General features: G+C 37.4%; 1 protein-coding gene across 2 annotated transcripts in view; it reads left to right on the forward strand.

The window, feature by feature from the left end:
* HORMAD2 (HORMA domain containing 2) overlaps nucleotides 1–17,388 on the forward strand; it is an 86,287-nt gene that overhangs the window by 18,218 nt on the left and 50,681 nt on the right. For both annotated transcript variants that reach the window (XM_028529064.2, XM_036014163.1), the window contains exons 6-10: nucleotides 3,531–3,551; nucleotides 4,169–4,195; nucleotides 11,545–11,612; nucleotides 15,251–15,402; nucleotides 15,577–15,830. In XM_028529064.2, coding sequence (XP_028384865.1) covers nucleotides 3,531–3,551; nucleotides 4,169–4,195; nucleotides 11,545–11,612; nucleotides 15,251–15,402; nucleotides 15,577–15,830 — 522 coding nt within the window. The remainder of the gene's footprint in view (nucleotides 1–3,530; nucleotides 3,552–4,168; nucleotides 4,196–11,544; nucleotides 11,613–15,250; nucleotides 15,403–15,576; nucleotides 15,831–17,388) is intronic.

Genomic DNA, 17,388 nt, shown 5'->3' on the forward strand with positions numbered 1-17,388 from the left:
GCAGATATAAAAGGCAAAAATGAACTCAGATAACCCATTTTTGTGTTATTTTATTCATTTTATTTGGTGCATATATATAACCTGTTTCCTCAAAATACCTAGTATTGTAGCTCAAATTTTTAGAAATGCAGCTCAAATTTTAAGTGCATCAAATCTTTCTTGCTGCCCAAGACAGCTACAAAGGGTATAAAAATGGAAGCTCTGGTCCTAGTTGAAGAGAAAAGACACACACACACACACACACACACACACACACACACACACTTTCTGTCACTGCTTCCCCGACCTGATCTCTGTCTTCTTTTTACACCTTCTCAATTTCTATTTCTTTAGGAAATCTTGAAGTGAGTAAGTCTTACACTGGATTATTTAGTTGCATACATACATTTCCTTTTTCAGTGAACAGTTATTATTTGTGATTTATTCAACACTGACCTGGGGAACTGTGGGATACAAAAATAAAACAGATATGGGATTGTGCACTTAAAGAGTTTATAGACCATGGCAGAAGATAAATGATATTCATATGCATGGCTGGTGATCAGTTGTTTCACACCGGCCTTGCTATACCTGTTGTTAAAATCTCTGTATCAGGTGGCAAATAACTGCTTCTCTGAGACCCTGAATGACTCCCATAATGGCTTCCCCCTCACTCCACCAGCAGCTCTTTTGGGATCTCCCCTGTAAGCTTTATAATCTAGCAACTAAAAGGTTAACCACCTGGCCCAGGGGAGCTTCTAGAAACCCAGCCTCAGGGCTAAGGTTGCAACCTCTTGATTAGTCAATACCTGTGCCACATCAGGCTGTTAAATACTGTTTTTTTAATTTCATATTTTAACTATCACCTCTATCATAATATAAGTACTGTAATACTCATTAGAAAGTGATGCATGCCAAAGGAATGTGTGCAGTGGCAGTATGGAAAAGGAAGGGTTCTATCCAGTGAGGGGCAAGAGGGAGATCTTTGGGAGAAAATGACTTTTGAGCATTGAAGGCCCTTAGAATTTGGATAGGTTGAGAGGGAGAGAAGATCATCACCAGCATGACGAATAGTGCCATTCATTCTTCTTCATTCATTTATTTAGCAACACTTCCTGGGTGTCCATCATTGAGGGGCAGACAATATAATTAAGACCTTGAGTTTTGAAATAAAAGTCTTAAGTGAATCCCAGTTTTGCCACTTGTGGATATAAAAACATCCAAATCTGTAGAAAAATTTTATGAGTTTATTTGATACTCCTAAGAATAACAGTTTTACAGTTTTTTAAAAAATATATTTTATTGATTATGCTATTACAGTTGTCCCACTCCCCCCCTTCACTCCCCTCCACCCTGTACACCCTCTCCCACCCACATTTCCCCCCTTTAGATCATGTCCATGTGTCATACTTGTAAGTTCTTTGGATTCTACATTTCCCATACTATTCTTACCCTCCCCCTGTCTATTTTCTACCTACCATCTAGACTACTTATTCTCTGTACCTTTTCCCCCTCTCTCCCCCTCCCACTCCCCTGTTGATAACCCTCCATGTGATCTCCATTTCTGTGGTTCTGTTTCTGTTCTAGTTGTTTGTTTAATTTGTTTTTATTTTTGTTTAGCAGTTTCTTTTATGCATTTGAGATTAAGCAGGGAGCTAAGGAAGGTTACATGATGGTGGGAGAAAGCAAAGTAGGGATTGGATTATGGGATAGTTAGGAAGATTATATGCTCTCCTGAGGGTGGTTATTTCAAAGGTGCGTTAACTCTAGATACATAGGAACAATGGACAGGGCTTGCTGAAGGCAAAGATAAACCTTTTCCTAAAGAATTTCTATGTCTGGAGTATACCTCCTCACCTTGAGCTGCCCAGCCAGGAATTTATAATCAGATCATACTGCAAGGTTAATTTCTGTGGAACCCCTTTTCCTGTCCACACTCTTAATACCTGTGTGACCTTGGACAAGTAATCTACCTCTTTGTACCCTGGTTTCTTTACATATAAAATGGGGATAATAGTAGAACTTAGCTCTTAGGTTAAGAACTAAATGAGTTAATCTAAAGCAGTGGTTTTCAAATATTAGCTTGCATCAGAATCACCTGGAAGGCTTTTAAAACATATTGATAAGCTCTACCCATAAATTTTTTATTTGAGTATTTGCATTTCAGACACATTCCAGGTGATGCTGAAACTGGTGGTCTAGGGACCATAGTGTTTTGAGAAACACTGATCTAAAATGTTTAGAAGAATTTCTGGCATATAATAAGCACTATGTAAGTGTTCTTTCTTCCTCCCTCTCTTCCGTCTCCTTCCCTCTCTCCCTCCCTCTCTTCTTTTCTCCCTTTTTCTTCCCTTGCCTATTCTGTGCCTGACAGAAATCTGAGTCTGATCATGTCATTCTTTTGTCTGAAAATCTCCCATGGCTTTTAAAACAAAGTTCAGAATCTGTCACATGATCTACAAGGCCAGTACAATAGACTCTCCAGCTGCTTTTTAAAGGCGTCACTCTCACTATTGCCCACTGTATTCAAGCCACACAGAATCTAGAACATGACGAGTGCTTTTTACCTTTCTACATATTGTTCCCTTTTGCCTGGAAAATTCTCTTCTCTACCCTATACCCTTTACCTAGCTAACTCCAATTTATCCTTCAGGTCTCAGCCTAAATATTTACTTCCTCAGGGAGCCTTTCTTCACCCGCCCCCCCACCCAAGATTGTCTCTCTGTTTAATGTTCTCAAACATCCTGTGCTGCTGTTTCTTTATGTCAATTAACACAACTGACACCTATCTGTGTGATTTGTTTGTTTAAAAATTTCTTCCTTGCTGATCTGCATGTTCCTGCTCAGGGGCCGTGTTTATTTTTGAATGAATGAACTTTTACTTAAATAGTTAATATAAAATAGAGTTTGCATTGTGTAGTCTTAAAACAGGTGTATGCAGTAACCAAAGTAGCCACACAGTGTCACTAAAGTTTTAGTCCTTTGGTTGAAATAGAGGAATAATTTGTTATGAAACTGTGGTCCTAAAATTTTCTCATTTGTATTCTAGTTTTAAAAAAATTTATCATAGGCTTTATTATATCTCTATCTGTGTATCTATATATTCAAGCAGAGAGAATCTGTTTATAATAATGTGTATATGTAGGGAGAGCAAGGGTTTTATAGATTTATATCAGACTTAAAATTTTTTACTTTATTAGATTAGTTTCAAAAGGCACATTTTTTAAAATACTTGTGTCATATTTAATTATTAGTAGTAGTAAATTATTTTTATATCCTTTACCCCCCAAACTATGATATAACTTATAGAGAGTAAGGATAGTTATTTCCTTTTTCTTATCCCTCCTCTCCCCAACAGAACCCTGGGTGTGTAGTAGGCACACACTTGAATGAAGAATTAGTAACCCTTTTTCTGGTCTTCTGCATATTTTTTTTTACTCAAATCTTTGAAACCTCTCTAAAACCAGATTTTAATTAGCCTTTAATGAAAATAACAATAATATAGGTGCAAGTATATAAAATGTAACACTGTTTTTTTTTTTCTCTTTAAGCTACATGTGGCAGTACTTACAGTAAGTACACATTTAAAGGCCCAGCCTCTATCTCTGCTTCATTGTCTTTTGGCAAGTGAAATATTAAAACAGTACTCTTCTTCTACCCTCTTGAATTTCTTTATCTGTCCTGTGATATTTTGGAATTTTAAAAAATAGAATCTATCAGAAGTTTTAATAAAATATCACAAACTATGTATTTCTTTGGTATATTATAATGCATGGGAGAATATATATAATATGCTGTCTGCTTCATCTGTTGGCTATCAGGATTTCATTTTTTTGAGTTACTTTACAGATTGAAGTTTTGTAGACTCTCTTGAAGTTCTAGATACTTCTGTGTATAACATGGTGAATGTAATTAAGAAAAGAAAGAAATTATTTAGAATTTATTTATAGCTCAGTGATCATAAATACCTGGTTATCAATTTCCTTATAGTCAGTGTTTACAGAATACTCTGAAGACTGTGTTTACAAAATGAGCTTGTTCCATTTCTAGCTTGAACTATATATCTTAAGATATCTATCTCAGTACTCAATTAATAACACAAGTTGAATTCTTCACATTGAACATGTATGTTGTGAGAAGTAATCTAATATCTTCAGATACTAAATGCTATTTATTTTTCCTTAAACAGCTTTATGCAAATCCCAAGGAACCTGAGGTAAGAACACACATAGAGATGGGCAGTATATGTACATTATATTTAAATATTTTTTCCTAAGTTGAAGCCATAGATTTTGTTACTAGACTACCATATGAATAAAGTAAATTGTAGTGAGCTCTTTCAGTATTTTATTGTAAATTTCACCAAATTTTTATTATGAGATTTAAAAAACAACTTAGGAGCATTGAAAAAAAAAAGCATTGAGCCTATTCTCTAACATGTTAATATTAAGAATCTGCTTGTATAGAATCACATTTTATATATTTTAACTGATTGTGAATCTTTTCTGTTTGTGGCCTTTGGGAAGATATGGCATAATTCTAAACTTTTTTTTCCCAGCTAAATTCTCCCCTTTTGGGCCTTTTCATAGATTTTCAGAGCTTTACCTCTTTGCCTCTTTTTTAAAATTTCTTCCCTCACTTATTGAATTCTACTTATACTCAAGGCCAATTTATGTCCAAATATTTCATGGAAGCCTCTTTGCCTATTCCGTTCACATCAATTTCTTTCTTTTCTAAATTCCTTTTTCATCAGGACCCCGCAATTTAACACTCTCAGTTGATTCGTGTAGAACACTTTATCTTCCCAACCACATTGTAAATTCTTGAGAACAAGAGTCTATCTTTTTTTCTGTCTCCCAAAGGGAATATTGTATATATACTTGTGATGTTTCGAATGGAAGCTGTGGCTGTGGCATAGAAATGGAGGGAGAAGACTTCCATTCTTCTTACTCTATTCTTTTTATTTTCTTCCTAGGTTTCTTTTCCCTTTCCTTTGCTTTCAATTTTCCTTCTCTAAGCCAATGGATTTAGCCAAATTAGTCACATTCAAGACTAAATTAAGCATTTTTAGTCTTTAATATTTTTTCTTGGCAAGATTATAGATAGCTTTTTGAGCAAGGTGGAAGAAAAACTGGTACATACAGATAGTTAACAATTCCTGAATGCCAAACTACCTCTCTTTGTCTTTGTTGCTTGTGTAATTTCAGAATGCTTTTCCCCCCTTTAGGTTTAAGGGGAAGTTTCCCAAATGAAATCCTCCTGATAAATTGTTAATAAATTGGTCCCTTCCTCGCTGCAATAAATTATTACATTCTTATGCATGCAAAATCACTCTGAAACCAATGATTTTGAGATAGTGAAATGTTAAGCAAATTAGGCTAACTACAGAAAAAGCTTACAAAGTGGGAAGAAAGCTATTAAATGAGTTTTGCTACATGCATTTTATATATCTATATCTCTATCTATCTATCTATCTATCTATTGATAGTCCAGAAGGTATCCAACCATGTAATATGAAAAATAGAGACATTTATTGAAGAAGATACAAGATACAAGAAACACTGTACATAGGACAATGACCCTCAGTCCCCTTCAAAGTAGGCACCTTGGGACCCCACACAGTTCTCCCAATTGCCATCAGCTGCCCTGTCATATTTTCCTGTATCATCAATGGCCTGAAATCTCTTCCCTTTCAAAGGTGATTTTAATTTAGGAGAAGCCAGAAGTCTTAGGGCACCAAATCTAGGCTGTAGGGGGGCTGAGTCTCTTGAGTGATTTGGTGTTTCACCAGAAAACTCTGCAGGAGACATGATGCATTATCAGGTGTGTTGTTGTGATGAAGTTCCCAATCACCAGTCACCCATAGCTGTGGCCTACTAAATCATCCCAATAGTTTCTGCGGAGGAATGTTCAAACTTAGCACAAAATTTGATGCAGATTCATTGCTTTACTTACTCAATCATTTTGAATGTGTTGGCCACACAGTATACATGCTTATTCAACATCATCTACCACCCCCACTGACTAGTACAGTGAAGTCATCATTGTTCACACATGCACATTCCAGTCCACTCTCCTTGTCTGCCAAGTTACATTGATGTACAAGCTATTTTCATTATATTAACAATGACTGGACTTTTTCTGGACAGATACATATATATATATATAATAATGAAGCTAAGAAACAAAACCTTATTCCTTATTATATGATAAGTTCTGAGCTATCATTTATGGCCCTGAAAAAATACTTTGAATACTTATATATTCTTCCCTATTGCAGTGATTATTAACCTCTCTGTTTTCATGGCATACTTTTGAGTAGTAGAAAATTTGGTGGCATGTTTGGGGTATTTGAAGACTCAAAAGGACCCCGAACAAGTCAGCAATAATTACAGTGTAGTTATGGTATAGCAATGTTCTTAGTGCCTGAAAGTATCCATGGGTTACTCTATTTTATGGTTGCTGTTAACATCAAGTCATTCATAAAAACATTTACCTCACTGATCTCATTCTTTTATACACTCACAAAACAACATTCTCACGTAAGCACAGTGTTTCTTTGGCATTTATCCGATATTGTGCCATGTTTCTTGACCCATATCTGTAGAAGTATATTCTCCCCTAAACAAAACTTCACAAACAATAACAATATTAATATTTACCTGAAGTAAAAATACATTGTATGCATGGATTAAATTTGTAGCATACCCCTGAAGAGTCTGTCACGGTACAATTGGGAACCTATATGTTAAATAAAGTGTGTTTACCCAGTCCAGGAGCCAACAGGAGTTTCGAGAATTGCACGAAATTGTGGTGCTTCTGCACTTGAAGTTTTGAGATGAGCTGACAAAAGTAACTAAAATAGTAAAGACAGATAGTGTAGCTTTTCTATAGAAACACACGACAAAATGTGTGGAGCGCACTAGTAAGAAGTGTAAGCCAAAGTATAAATATGTTAAGGAAAGATTTATATAACCCAATGTACGGTAGGCCCATAAAGAAGTACTGTATATGAATATTATGAGGATATAGTTCTTACTCTTTCACCCTTTGTACCTTTGTGCCTGTTGGAGGGGGTTCAACACCCACTTTTAATAGACTGCTCAGGAACTGAACTTTACATGGTTCCTGTTTCTAGCCACAATACACTTTTAGAAATTTTGTCTTAAAACTTTTTTAAAGACTTTATTTATTTATTTTTAGAGAAAGGAGAAGGCAGGCAGAAAGAGAGGGGTGTGTGAGAGAAACATTCATTGCCTGCCTCTAGCAGTGCCCTAAATTGGGGACCTGTCCTGCAATCCAGGCATGTGCCTTGACCAGGGATTGAGCCAGTGACCTTTTGGTTCACAGGCTGGCACTCAATCCACTGAGCCACACCAGTCAGAGCAGTCTTAAATTTTTTTAAAATCCTGTTGAAATCCTAATTAGGTATAAAGACTATCTTGGCTTACTATTTCTTCATTCAGCAACTATTAATTGGATTTTCAATGTGCCTAGCACTGTTCAAGATATAAAAACGCAGGAGTTAATGGAATAGATGTGGTACCTGCTTTAAGGGAGCTTAATTCTGATGAGGGAGTATAAATAATACCCAAGTACATAAAGATTAGCAAGTGAATTTCAGGTAGTCATAATGCTGTGAGAAAATGCTGGGGAGTGCTGAAGTGGTGCATAGAGGAGAAGGGATAGGAGGACGTCCATGGAAGGCCTCCCTCAGGGACCACTGTTGGAGCTGAGACCAAACGGCTGAGGAATCAGCCTCTGCAGGTCTGTGAGAGGCAATGGCATTTGACGCAGAATAGCACTGTAGTTAACATTGCAGGCGCTGGAGTCAAATCCCAGCTCTAGCACTTGACTAGCTTCATGTAGGATAACAATACCTACCTCAGAATGTTGGCTACATAAAAATGAAGAGATGTAAAGAATTTAGAGCAGTGCCCAAACATTATCATTATCGTCAGCTGAAGACAGCATGTTCCAGAGTACTGCTGTGCAAAGGTCCTAAGGCAGGAAGACTCTTGTGTGTTTGTAGACCGAGAGGCTGTCCTGAGCCTGGAACTTAGGTTAGTGGGAGGGGAAGAGGCAGGGGATAGGGTCAGAGAGGTAGGCAGGGGATGAATGAGTAAGGCCTTGTGGACCAAGATAAGTTCCGGTTTTATTCTAAGGGCAGTGGGAAACCATTGGGAGTTTTAAGCAAAAAAGTAATCTTGTCTGATTTGTATTTTCAGAAACTCTTTTGGTCTTTAGAACAAAGAATGAATTATAGGAGGAGTAGTTTGGAAGCAAGCAGATCAAATAGAGAGAGGTGGTGGTGGTATGGATAGGGCAATAGCAGTGAAGATAAGAGAATTAGACTTGGGATATGTTGTGAAGATAGATCCAAAAAGTTCTATTTTTTGCCAATGGATTGGAATGTGGTGGGAGATGGAAAGGCTGTATATGTTACCATTGCTTTGGTCTGTATAGATGTATTCAGTGTGATTAATAGAAGCCATTGATAAGTAGTTTAAAGGGTCGTTTTTATTAGGCAACACATTAATCTAAAAAGCAGAACATTTTATGAGGTGTTAAGAGACTAGTGCCTGCTGTAAATATACCTTCCTTGATCAATCAGTCAGACTGAAGTTATTAAGGATTAGCTCTCATGTAAAACAATTACAAACATAAATCTTTTTATGTCCTCATCCAGGGACATGCTTATTTGCTTAGTGATTTTAGAGATAGGGGAAGGGAGGAGAGAGAGAGGGACAGAAACATTGGTGTGAGAGAGAAACATCAACTGGTGAACCTGCAGCGTAGGCATGTGCCCTGCATGGGAATTGAACTCACAACCTTTTGGTATGGGATGATGGTCCAACCAACTGAGCCACACCAGGCAGGGCCAAACAAATCTTTTATTAGCCCTGGCTGGCATAGCTCAATGGATTGAGTGCAGGCTGCAAACCAAAGAGTCACAAATTCAATTCCCAGTCAGGGCACATGCCTGGGTTGCAGGCCAGGTCCATAGTGGGGGCCATGCGAGAGGCAACCACACATTGATATTTCTCTCTCTCTCTCTTCCTCCCTCCCTTCCCCTCTATAAAAATAAATAAATAAAATATTTTTTAAAAATCTTGTATTAGTTGTTTCAGGGACCAAATAATAAACTGTTAAAATTATCAATTACTAAAGGATCTAATTTTGATACAATTTAAAAAATAAGAGATAGCTCTGAGCATCAAAGCTAGTGTTGGCTGGGAAACATGGGCAGCCGGGAAGAATAGACATTGTTTGTTTGGCAGAGAAATTACACCCACCATCAACAGAGAGAGGATGCTGGTAATTAGCCTGTCCAAAATGAAGATGTTGCTGTAGGCACCTCTAGTCTCACATGCCTCTCCTGTTGTGCAGTGGTCCCTCAGTATCCTCTGGGGATTGGTTCCAGGACCCCCGTGGGTACCAAAATCTGCAGATGCTCAAGTTCTTTATATAAAGTGGTGTGGTGTTTGCATATAACCTATGCATACTCTCCTGTAAACTTTAAATCATGTATAGATGACATGGTGCCTAATACAGTGTAAGTGCTATGTAAATAATTGTTATACTGTATTGTTTACAGAATAATGGCAAGAAAAATGTCTGTACATATTCAGTACAGATGCAGCCATTGTAGTCCTGATTACATAGTGCACGTCAGCAACCATGTCATGTATTTTTTCGAAATATTTTTGAGCCGTGGTTTGCTGAATCTGCAGATGTGGAGCCCACAGATAAAGAGGGTTGACTATACTTACAAAAGAGCCTTCTGAACTTGGTTTGATTTCTCAGGTAGACCATCTTGCTAGGAAAATATTTTTTCTCTTTTAAAATTAACTCCATTACAAATCAATCTTCTTTGAATTCAAGCAGATAAGCTAATTTCCCTAGGACCTGGTCACTTGTGGTTAATGAGATACCAAATCTTCTAACAGAGAAAAGTAACAAAAACATTGGGACTTTTTCTGATCATTCTAATACCTTCATTCCCACATTGTCAAGGCAGAAATAATGAAACAGATGAATGAAGGGTATTTTTTGTGTTCTGACATAAACTCACACCTTTTGCCTGTCTTTAACACCTTCTCCAGCTCTGTGGACATACTATAGTGTATTTGGGTCAAATGTTTGCTTCAACTGTTAGACGATTGTTTTATTTTAAATGGAGTACATCTCTCATGAGGAAATTTGCCCTTCTTAATTTCTAGCTTTTTTAATAGTGAGGAAAGCATAGAGTGATAGTACCTAGTTTTTAGTGCAAGTCCAAAAAAAAAAAAACCTAAAACAAAAAAACCAAGACCTGACAGCATAGACCCTAGTTCCTTTTCTAATTTTTCCAGTTTTCCTATTGTCATTTTAGTCTTCCCTGAATTACTGCAGTAGCTTCTTAATTGCTCTCATGGTTTTCACTTCTTCCCCTCCACACTATTAAAATAGCCAGGGTGATCTTTAAAAATGCAAATCCCTCCCATGTTTAAAACCCTTCAATGGACTCTGGTATACTTAGAATAAAATCTAAACCCTTTCCTGTGGCCAACAAGGCTCCCAAACTTCCTCTGCAACCTCATCTCCTGCACTCTCCCCTTTGCTCACTCATTGCCAGTCACTCAGCCTCCTCTCTGAACCTGGAAGAGACTTTCTTTCCTGGTTTAGAGCTTTTGTATTGCTGTAACCTCTGCCTGGGACACCCTGTCTCCCCCAGGTGTGCACATGACCAACGCCGCTTGTCACTGAGGCTCGGATCAAACATGACCTCTTTAGCAAGGCCTTTCTTGGGCCTTCCAAACCAAATGAGCACCTCTCCCCTTCTGTACTCTCTGCACAGCTTCATAAGGTTCACAGCACTTATTACTACCTGAAATTATTTTATTTGCTTATGTAGTTATTGACTGTCTCTCCCACAAGGCTGTATATTCCACAAAAACAAGGACCTTTCTGTCATGTTCACCACTGTGACTTCAGTGCCTGACACAAAGTTCAGCAAATACCTGTTACAGGAATGATTTCTCAGCCTGTTTTACTCTCATTTTACCTATGTTGGGCCATATACTTGACTCTGTGCCTTAGTTTTCCCAGCTTTAGAATGGTAGCAATAGCACTTGCCATTAACTCATTTTTAGCATGGAAGAGAAAAATTGTTCTCTCTGTATCTGCAAGTATTACTCCTGAATAATGTAATGCTGTGAAATAAACAGGTAAGTAGGAAGTATAGTAGGTATGCAATGAAAATGTTTCTTATCTATTATCAGAGAAGATTCTGGATTCCTTTTTTAGTATATTTTTAATTTTTCAATTATAGTTTACATTCAATATTATTTTGTATTAGTTTCAGGTATACAGCATAGTGGTTAGACAATCATATACTTTACAAAGTGTTTCCCCCAATATTTCCAGTACCCACTTGGCACCATACATAGTTATTACATTATTATTGACTGTATTTCATATGTTGTACTTTATATCCTCATGACTATTTTGTAACTACTAATCTGTACTTCTCAAAGGATTTCTTTTTTAAAGTAGTTTCTCTATTTCTTTTGATGTTTCTAGAAAGTGACTGAGATATACCAGTTCAAATTCAAATATACAAATGAAGGAGCCACTATGGATTTTGACAGGTAAATCTAATTGTTTAATGAACATGAGAAATATATATGATTGAACATAAGCATTTTGAGGCCAGAGATAGGCCTTATACTTCCTTTGTAACTTTCCCAACAATCCTACAAAAAAACCCCACAACACTGTTAAAAAAGGGATTGTGATAATTGTTTAAATTTCTCGTGGGACTAGGGTCTTCCTTTGCTTCTTTCCTCTTTTTCTCATAGGTATGTTAGTAGGGTTTAAAGGGAGTTATTTTTAGTGGTTAAGAGTTCAAATTCCTAAGGCAGAAAGATCCAGCTTGGAACCCTAGTTCTGACTATTATTGGTTATATAACATTGGACAAATTACTCAACTTCCCTAAATATTAGTATTCTCATCTCCACAGTGGAGTTAATAGTATCTATTTCTGCCCTGGCTGGTGTAGCTCAGTGGATTGAGTGCTGGCTGCAAACCAAAGGGTTGCCAGTTCAATTCCCAGTCAGGGCACATGCCTGGGTTGCAGGCCAGGTCCCCAATATGGGGCACATGAGAGGCAACCACACATTGATATTCCTCTCCCTTTCTTGCTCCTTCTTTTCCCCTCTCTAAAAATAAATAAATAAAATTAAAAAAATATATATCTACTTCTTATGGTTGTGATTATTAAGTTATAATGCAAAAATAATGCTTTGCTCATGCCTGGCACTTAATAAATATACAGTAAATGGTACCTAGTGGTGGTGATGATGGTAATGGTCCTTGAAGGCAATGGTGGTTGGTAAACAACACAACAGTAGAGATTATATTAATGAGGCTGTCTACATAGCATTGATTGAAGAACTCTGTAAGCTCTATCTATTCACTTAATGAAAATTTTTCCATTGCTATGCCATGATATAGATCCTCTCTGCCCTCAGTATAGCCAGACTGAACTTGGGATAGATGAAACCCCTGCAACATTTGCTTATAGACATAATCATTCTCATCTGCTTACCTCAGTATGTCATACAGATATAATTTTCTATGTGTGTCCCAGTATGGCAATGACTGAAAAGCATTGCACTTTTCTATTAAGTCTATAATTCCAAGGTTTAGATATACTAGTGGGTTAAATAGCAAAGACAGGACATTTGCTTCAGAAAGACCTTAGTGCAGATGGAGATGGTCTATTGAGGAACAACATTCATTTTCTTCCCAGGGGCTTTTGGGTTCGGATAGAGCTAAATATTCCTGATGAGGTAGAGTAGAAGTGGAGGGTGTGGATGATGGTGAGAAGTGCTGGGTAATAGAGGACTCCATGTCAGGGGGATGAGTTTCCCTGAAAGGAATGTCTCTGACGAGAAATGTGGCCTAATTCTCTATTTTCCATACTATTAGCTGTTTTATCATTTACTTCAAGTTTGAGGATTTCTCTCCAAGATTTACTTCCTTAATTATTTTTTTCATTTGTAAAACTTACAAAAGGCACTAGTATGTAAAGAGGAAGTTCTAGGAATGAGAACTAAATACTAACGATGGTTAGCTAACATTTGTGTAGCACTTTACAGATTATTCAGCACTTTTAATACATATTCTCTTCCATAAAACAGTTACCCTATATTCTCTAAAATTCAAATGCAAGTACTACTGACAATGAGAGTAATCTCTCTTGTTATGAAGGCATATATGTCAAGAGGTGAGCAGTAAAACAAATGTCCAAATCTTTCAGCTACTAAGAAGGAGAGAAGGCAATACACATTACTCATTTCCTAGAAACCGAAGGTCTACACTTGTTTAAATGATCATCATATAAAATTACCTTATTGCCTCTTCCATGGTAAAGATAATTTCCCTTTTTTTAAAAGATTTTATTTATTTATCTTTTAGAGAGGGAAGGGAGGGAGAAAGAGAGAGAGAGAAACATCAATGTGCGGTTGCTGGGGGCCGTGGCCTGCAACCCAGGCATGTGCCCTGACTGGGAATCCAATCTGCGATGCTTTGGTTCGCAGCCCGTGCTCAATCCACTGAGCTACGCCAGCCAGGGATAATTTCCCTTTTAAAAAAGTGCAAGGGAGTCTTGAATATGATTCCTTTGCACTCATATTCAAATTGAATTGCCAATTTGAATATGATTTTACATAAATATAATGTATACTGAAGGATCCCATGGGCTACATGGCTATGTCTGGTTACCTATTTGAAATTGGTTAAATCCTGGTAGACAAAACTTAAGGTGGTTCAAAACTGAAATAGGGACAAATGTATTTACTTAATGTTTGTTTTATGGATTCACACTGCCTCCAATAGTTCAGTGATTTAGGATTATTTTTCAGTATTGAGTGCTTACTATGTGAAAGGCATTGTGCAAGTATATTATAATTATACCTTTTTCTGGAAAATACTCAAATGTGAGACTAATTGGAGAAGAAAATTTTGGAGAAAAAGAAAGAATGTTTAGAGCTGGAAGGTAATTTAGTCCAAATTATTCATTCATTCCTTAATTCAACATGTATATTGTATACTTACTGTAGCTGGGCACCAAACTTAGTTGTAGAGATGCAAAGTATAGCTATTCATAGTCTAGAAGGGGACATACAAACAGTTATAAACAAGGATGAGGTATAGGGTCATTGGGGAAGACATTCTTGACGAGGTGACACATGAGCTGCATGTGAAAGGATGAATTTGGGAGAGTCAGGAAGAGAAGTGGGAAAAGTACAAGAAAGCAAAGTGCAAATGCACATGGATTAGAAGTAACTGGGTAGCAAGTGCAAATGAAGGTGGAGGTAAGGGCATGGCTGGTCATGAAAAGCATTGTACACACACCATTCTCAAATTTGATTGAAAAGTGATGGATGTAATAGAAGAATTTTAAGCAAGAGAGTGACACAAGCAGATTTTCCTATTAGGAGTATTATTTCAGCAGTGATGTGGAGAATGTTTTTCCATGTGGACAAGAGTAGTCATTGTCATAATCATTGTCATAGTTATTGTCATAACCATGTATGAGTAAAGAGGGAAAACTTCTGAGAGATACCCAGATGATAGAAAGGCTCAGAGCTGATGATTGATTTTACACTTGAAGGGGTTTAGAAATGTGTTGTAAGCTTATCTTACAAATGAGCTAACTCACCTAGAGTGACTAAGTGACTTGATCAAGGTCATTCAGCTGGTTAGCAGAGCCAATATTAAATGTCAAGTCCCCTAATTCTAAATCCATTGTTCTCACCATTATAGTATGTGACTACTTGTAAATCAGATTTTAAAAAATAAGGTCCTATTGAAAATACCTCAAGGGAACTTGCTATATAAGAAGTCCTTGTATATACATTGCAAAAAGTATAATCTCAAATTTACATTCTAAAAATAGTCTCAAGAGTGTCCTGATGTTTATATTTATTTGATCACATAATAAAAAGTTTTGGCCCTGACCAGTGTGGCTTGGTTGGGCATCATCTTGCAAAGTGAAAGGTCACTGGTTTGATTCCTGGTAAGGGCACGTGCCTAGGTTTCAGGTTTGGTCCCCAGTCTGGGTGTGTGAAAGAGGCAAATGATCGATGTTTCTTTCTTACATCGATGTTTCTCGCTCTTTATCTCTCTCTCCCTTACCCCCTCTAAATATATTTACATATATATATATTCTTCAATATTGTATATGATTGAAAAATATGCTGTTTTTCTATGTGATTATAGCAGTAATACAAGCTTTGAAAGTGGGACAAAGAGTGAAGATATTAAGAAAGCCAGTACTCTGCTGATCCGTAAATTGTATATGCTAATGCAGAACCTTGGTCCCCTTCCTAATGATGTTATACTTACTATGAAACTCCACTACTATAATGCAGGTAGGTAGAGACCTCTAGTCAAATTCCTTCTTAAGTGTTGAAGTAATATTTTATGTAAATAGAAGGATTTTGCAAGCATCAGAAAAAGATGTCTGTTGCTACACATGAAAGATTAATCTGATTTGTTCTGATGAAACTCAGTTTTCTTGGTTTTCTGCCCTTTTTGTTTTACAGTGACCCCACATGATTACCAGCCCCCTGGTTTTAAAGAAGGGGTAAACTCACACTTACTGCTGTTTGAGGGGGAGCCTATAAACCTGCAAGTGGGAATGGTGTCAACTGGCTTTCATAGCATGAAAGTAAAAGTCACAACTGAGGCTACCAGAGTGTCCGATTTGGAGAACAATCTCTTTCAGGAGGATAGCACTACCGAGATTGCCCATCAGGGTCTAGACTGCGATGAGGAAGAAGAGGAATGCAACAATCACGTAAGGCAAAGCTTTAGTGAGCCTCCGTTGCTTCAGTTAAATACAGTGACATTTCTCAGTTACTGTGAGCCTCCGTTGCTTCAGATAAACACAGTGACATTTCTCAGTTACTGTGCAGGTCTTACTGCAGGAACAGGGTCTAACAGAGTGTGCCAGGTATCAAAATTGAAGGAAATTACCCCCAACCTTAAGGAGTATTTCTTCTGAAAGAGGACTGTCTTTGTTAGATAAAATTGGCTGTGAGAAGAAAAAGACTTTCTAATATACGTCTTTTAGAAAAGATACCCATGAACTTAGAAAATTTTGGATTTTCTTTCTTTAATTTATAATTAATAAACATATTCAAAAAGAATCTTGAGGCTTTGCTAGAAGTAAATGATAGATATTTATTCAAGGGTCTTAGAATTTGTAAACTAAAAAAACAGTTAGGCAAAAACCTGGAATGTTCCAAAGAGAAGGAAAAGTTGTTATAGCAAAAAGTACTTCCTGAGAATTATCAGTCCTTCATTCTTAGCCCTAGGACTGATCCAGGATAGTTATCAGTCAGATGATGGGAAGTTAGGACATTAGATGCCACATGGCCCAGAAAGACGAGCGTGAGAAGGTCTGGTAACATCCCAGTGGTCTAGGTATGGATGTCAAGTGGATATATATGTGAGTCCTTTTTAAAAAAATTGTATTTATTTATTTTAGACAGAGGGAAAGAGAGGGAGAGAAACATCAATGTGTGGTTGCCTCTTGTGTGCCCCCCACTGAGGGCCTGGTCCACAACCCAGACGTGTGCCCTGACTAGGAATTGAACTGGCAACCCTTTGGTTTGCAGGCTGGCACCCAATGCACTGAGCCACTCCAGCCAGGGCTGTATTTGTGAGTCTTTTAAGGGGCAATCAGGTGGTCTGGATAAATGAGTTCTCCAGGGGGTAATTAGAGTGTTACCTGGAGGTCCAGATGTATATCCAGGTGTTGACACAGGACTATAAAGTTGATGAAGTTGATGTATAGAAATATATACATTTACTCAGGACTGGAAGGTTAAAAAAATTTAAGTTTCCAGGGTAGTTATAACAAGAAGTGTCTTTCCTCATGCCTCACCTTTCATAATGTTAATAATTTTAGCAGTTTGGTTAAAATGACTCCATTTTACATATTCCTTGTCTTCACTCTTTCCTCAGTATTTTGAGATTTAAAAATTTTCTAGGCATTTATTTATATTAACTGGAAGTATAAATAAGTTATTGATTACTGGAGTAATTGGGTGGGAGGGGATTGGGCAAGATAAAAATTATGGATAAACAGAAGTCAGAGTGAAAACAAAATGAGAGTCAACTCTTGGTCATGTGGATAGAGACAAGCTTTGGGTCTAGGTTTCTGCAGAAAGCCAGGGTAACTAGGGAGAAGCCACTGGAACCAAATAGGCAGGGCTCTGAGCCCTTTACCGTCCTATTCCTCTGGGAGAGGCTTGGAGTTGTGTACTTGCTAGGGCCCCACTGTGTTCTAGGTAAATCCACACTCCATTGTCTGGATAATAAAGTTTACTGGATCCCAACATTGTATTAAA

This window comes from Phyllostomus discolor, chromosome 13, assembly GCF_004126475.2.
Source record: "Phyllostomus discolor isolate MPI-MPIP mPhyDis1 chromosome 13, mPhyDis1.pri.v3, whole genome shotgun sequence".
NCBI classification, from domain to species: domain Eukaryota; kingdom Metazoa; phylum Chordata; class Mammalia; order Chiroptera; family Phyllostomidae; genus Phyllostomus; species Phyllostomus discolor.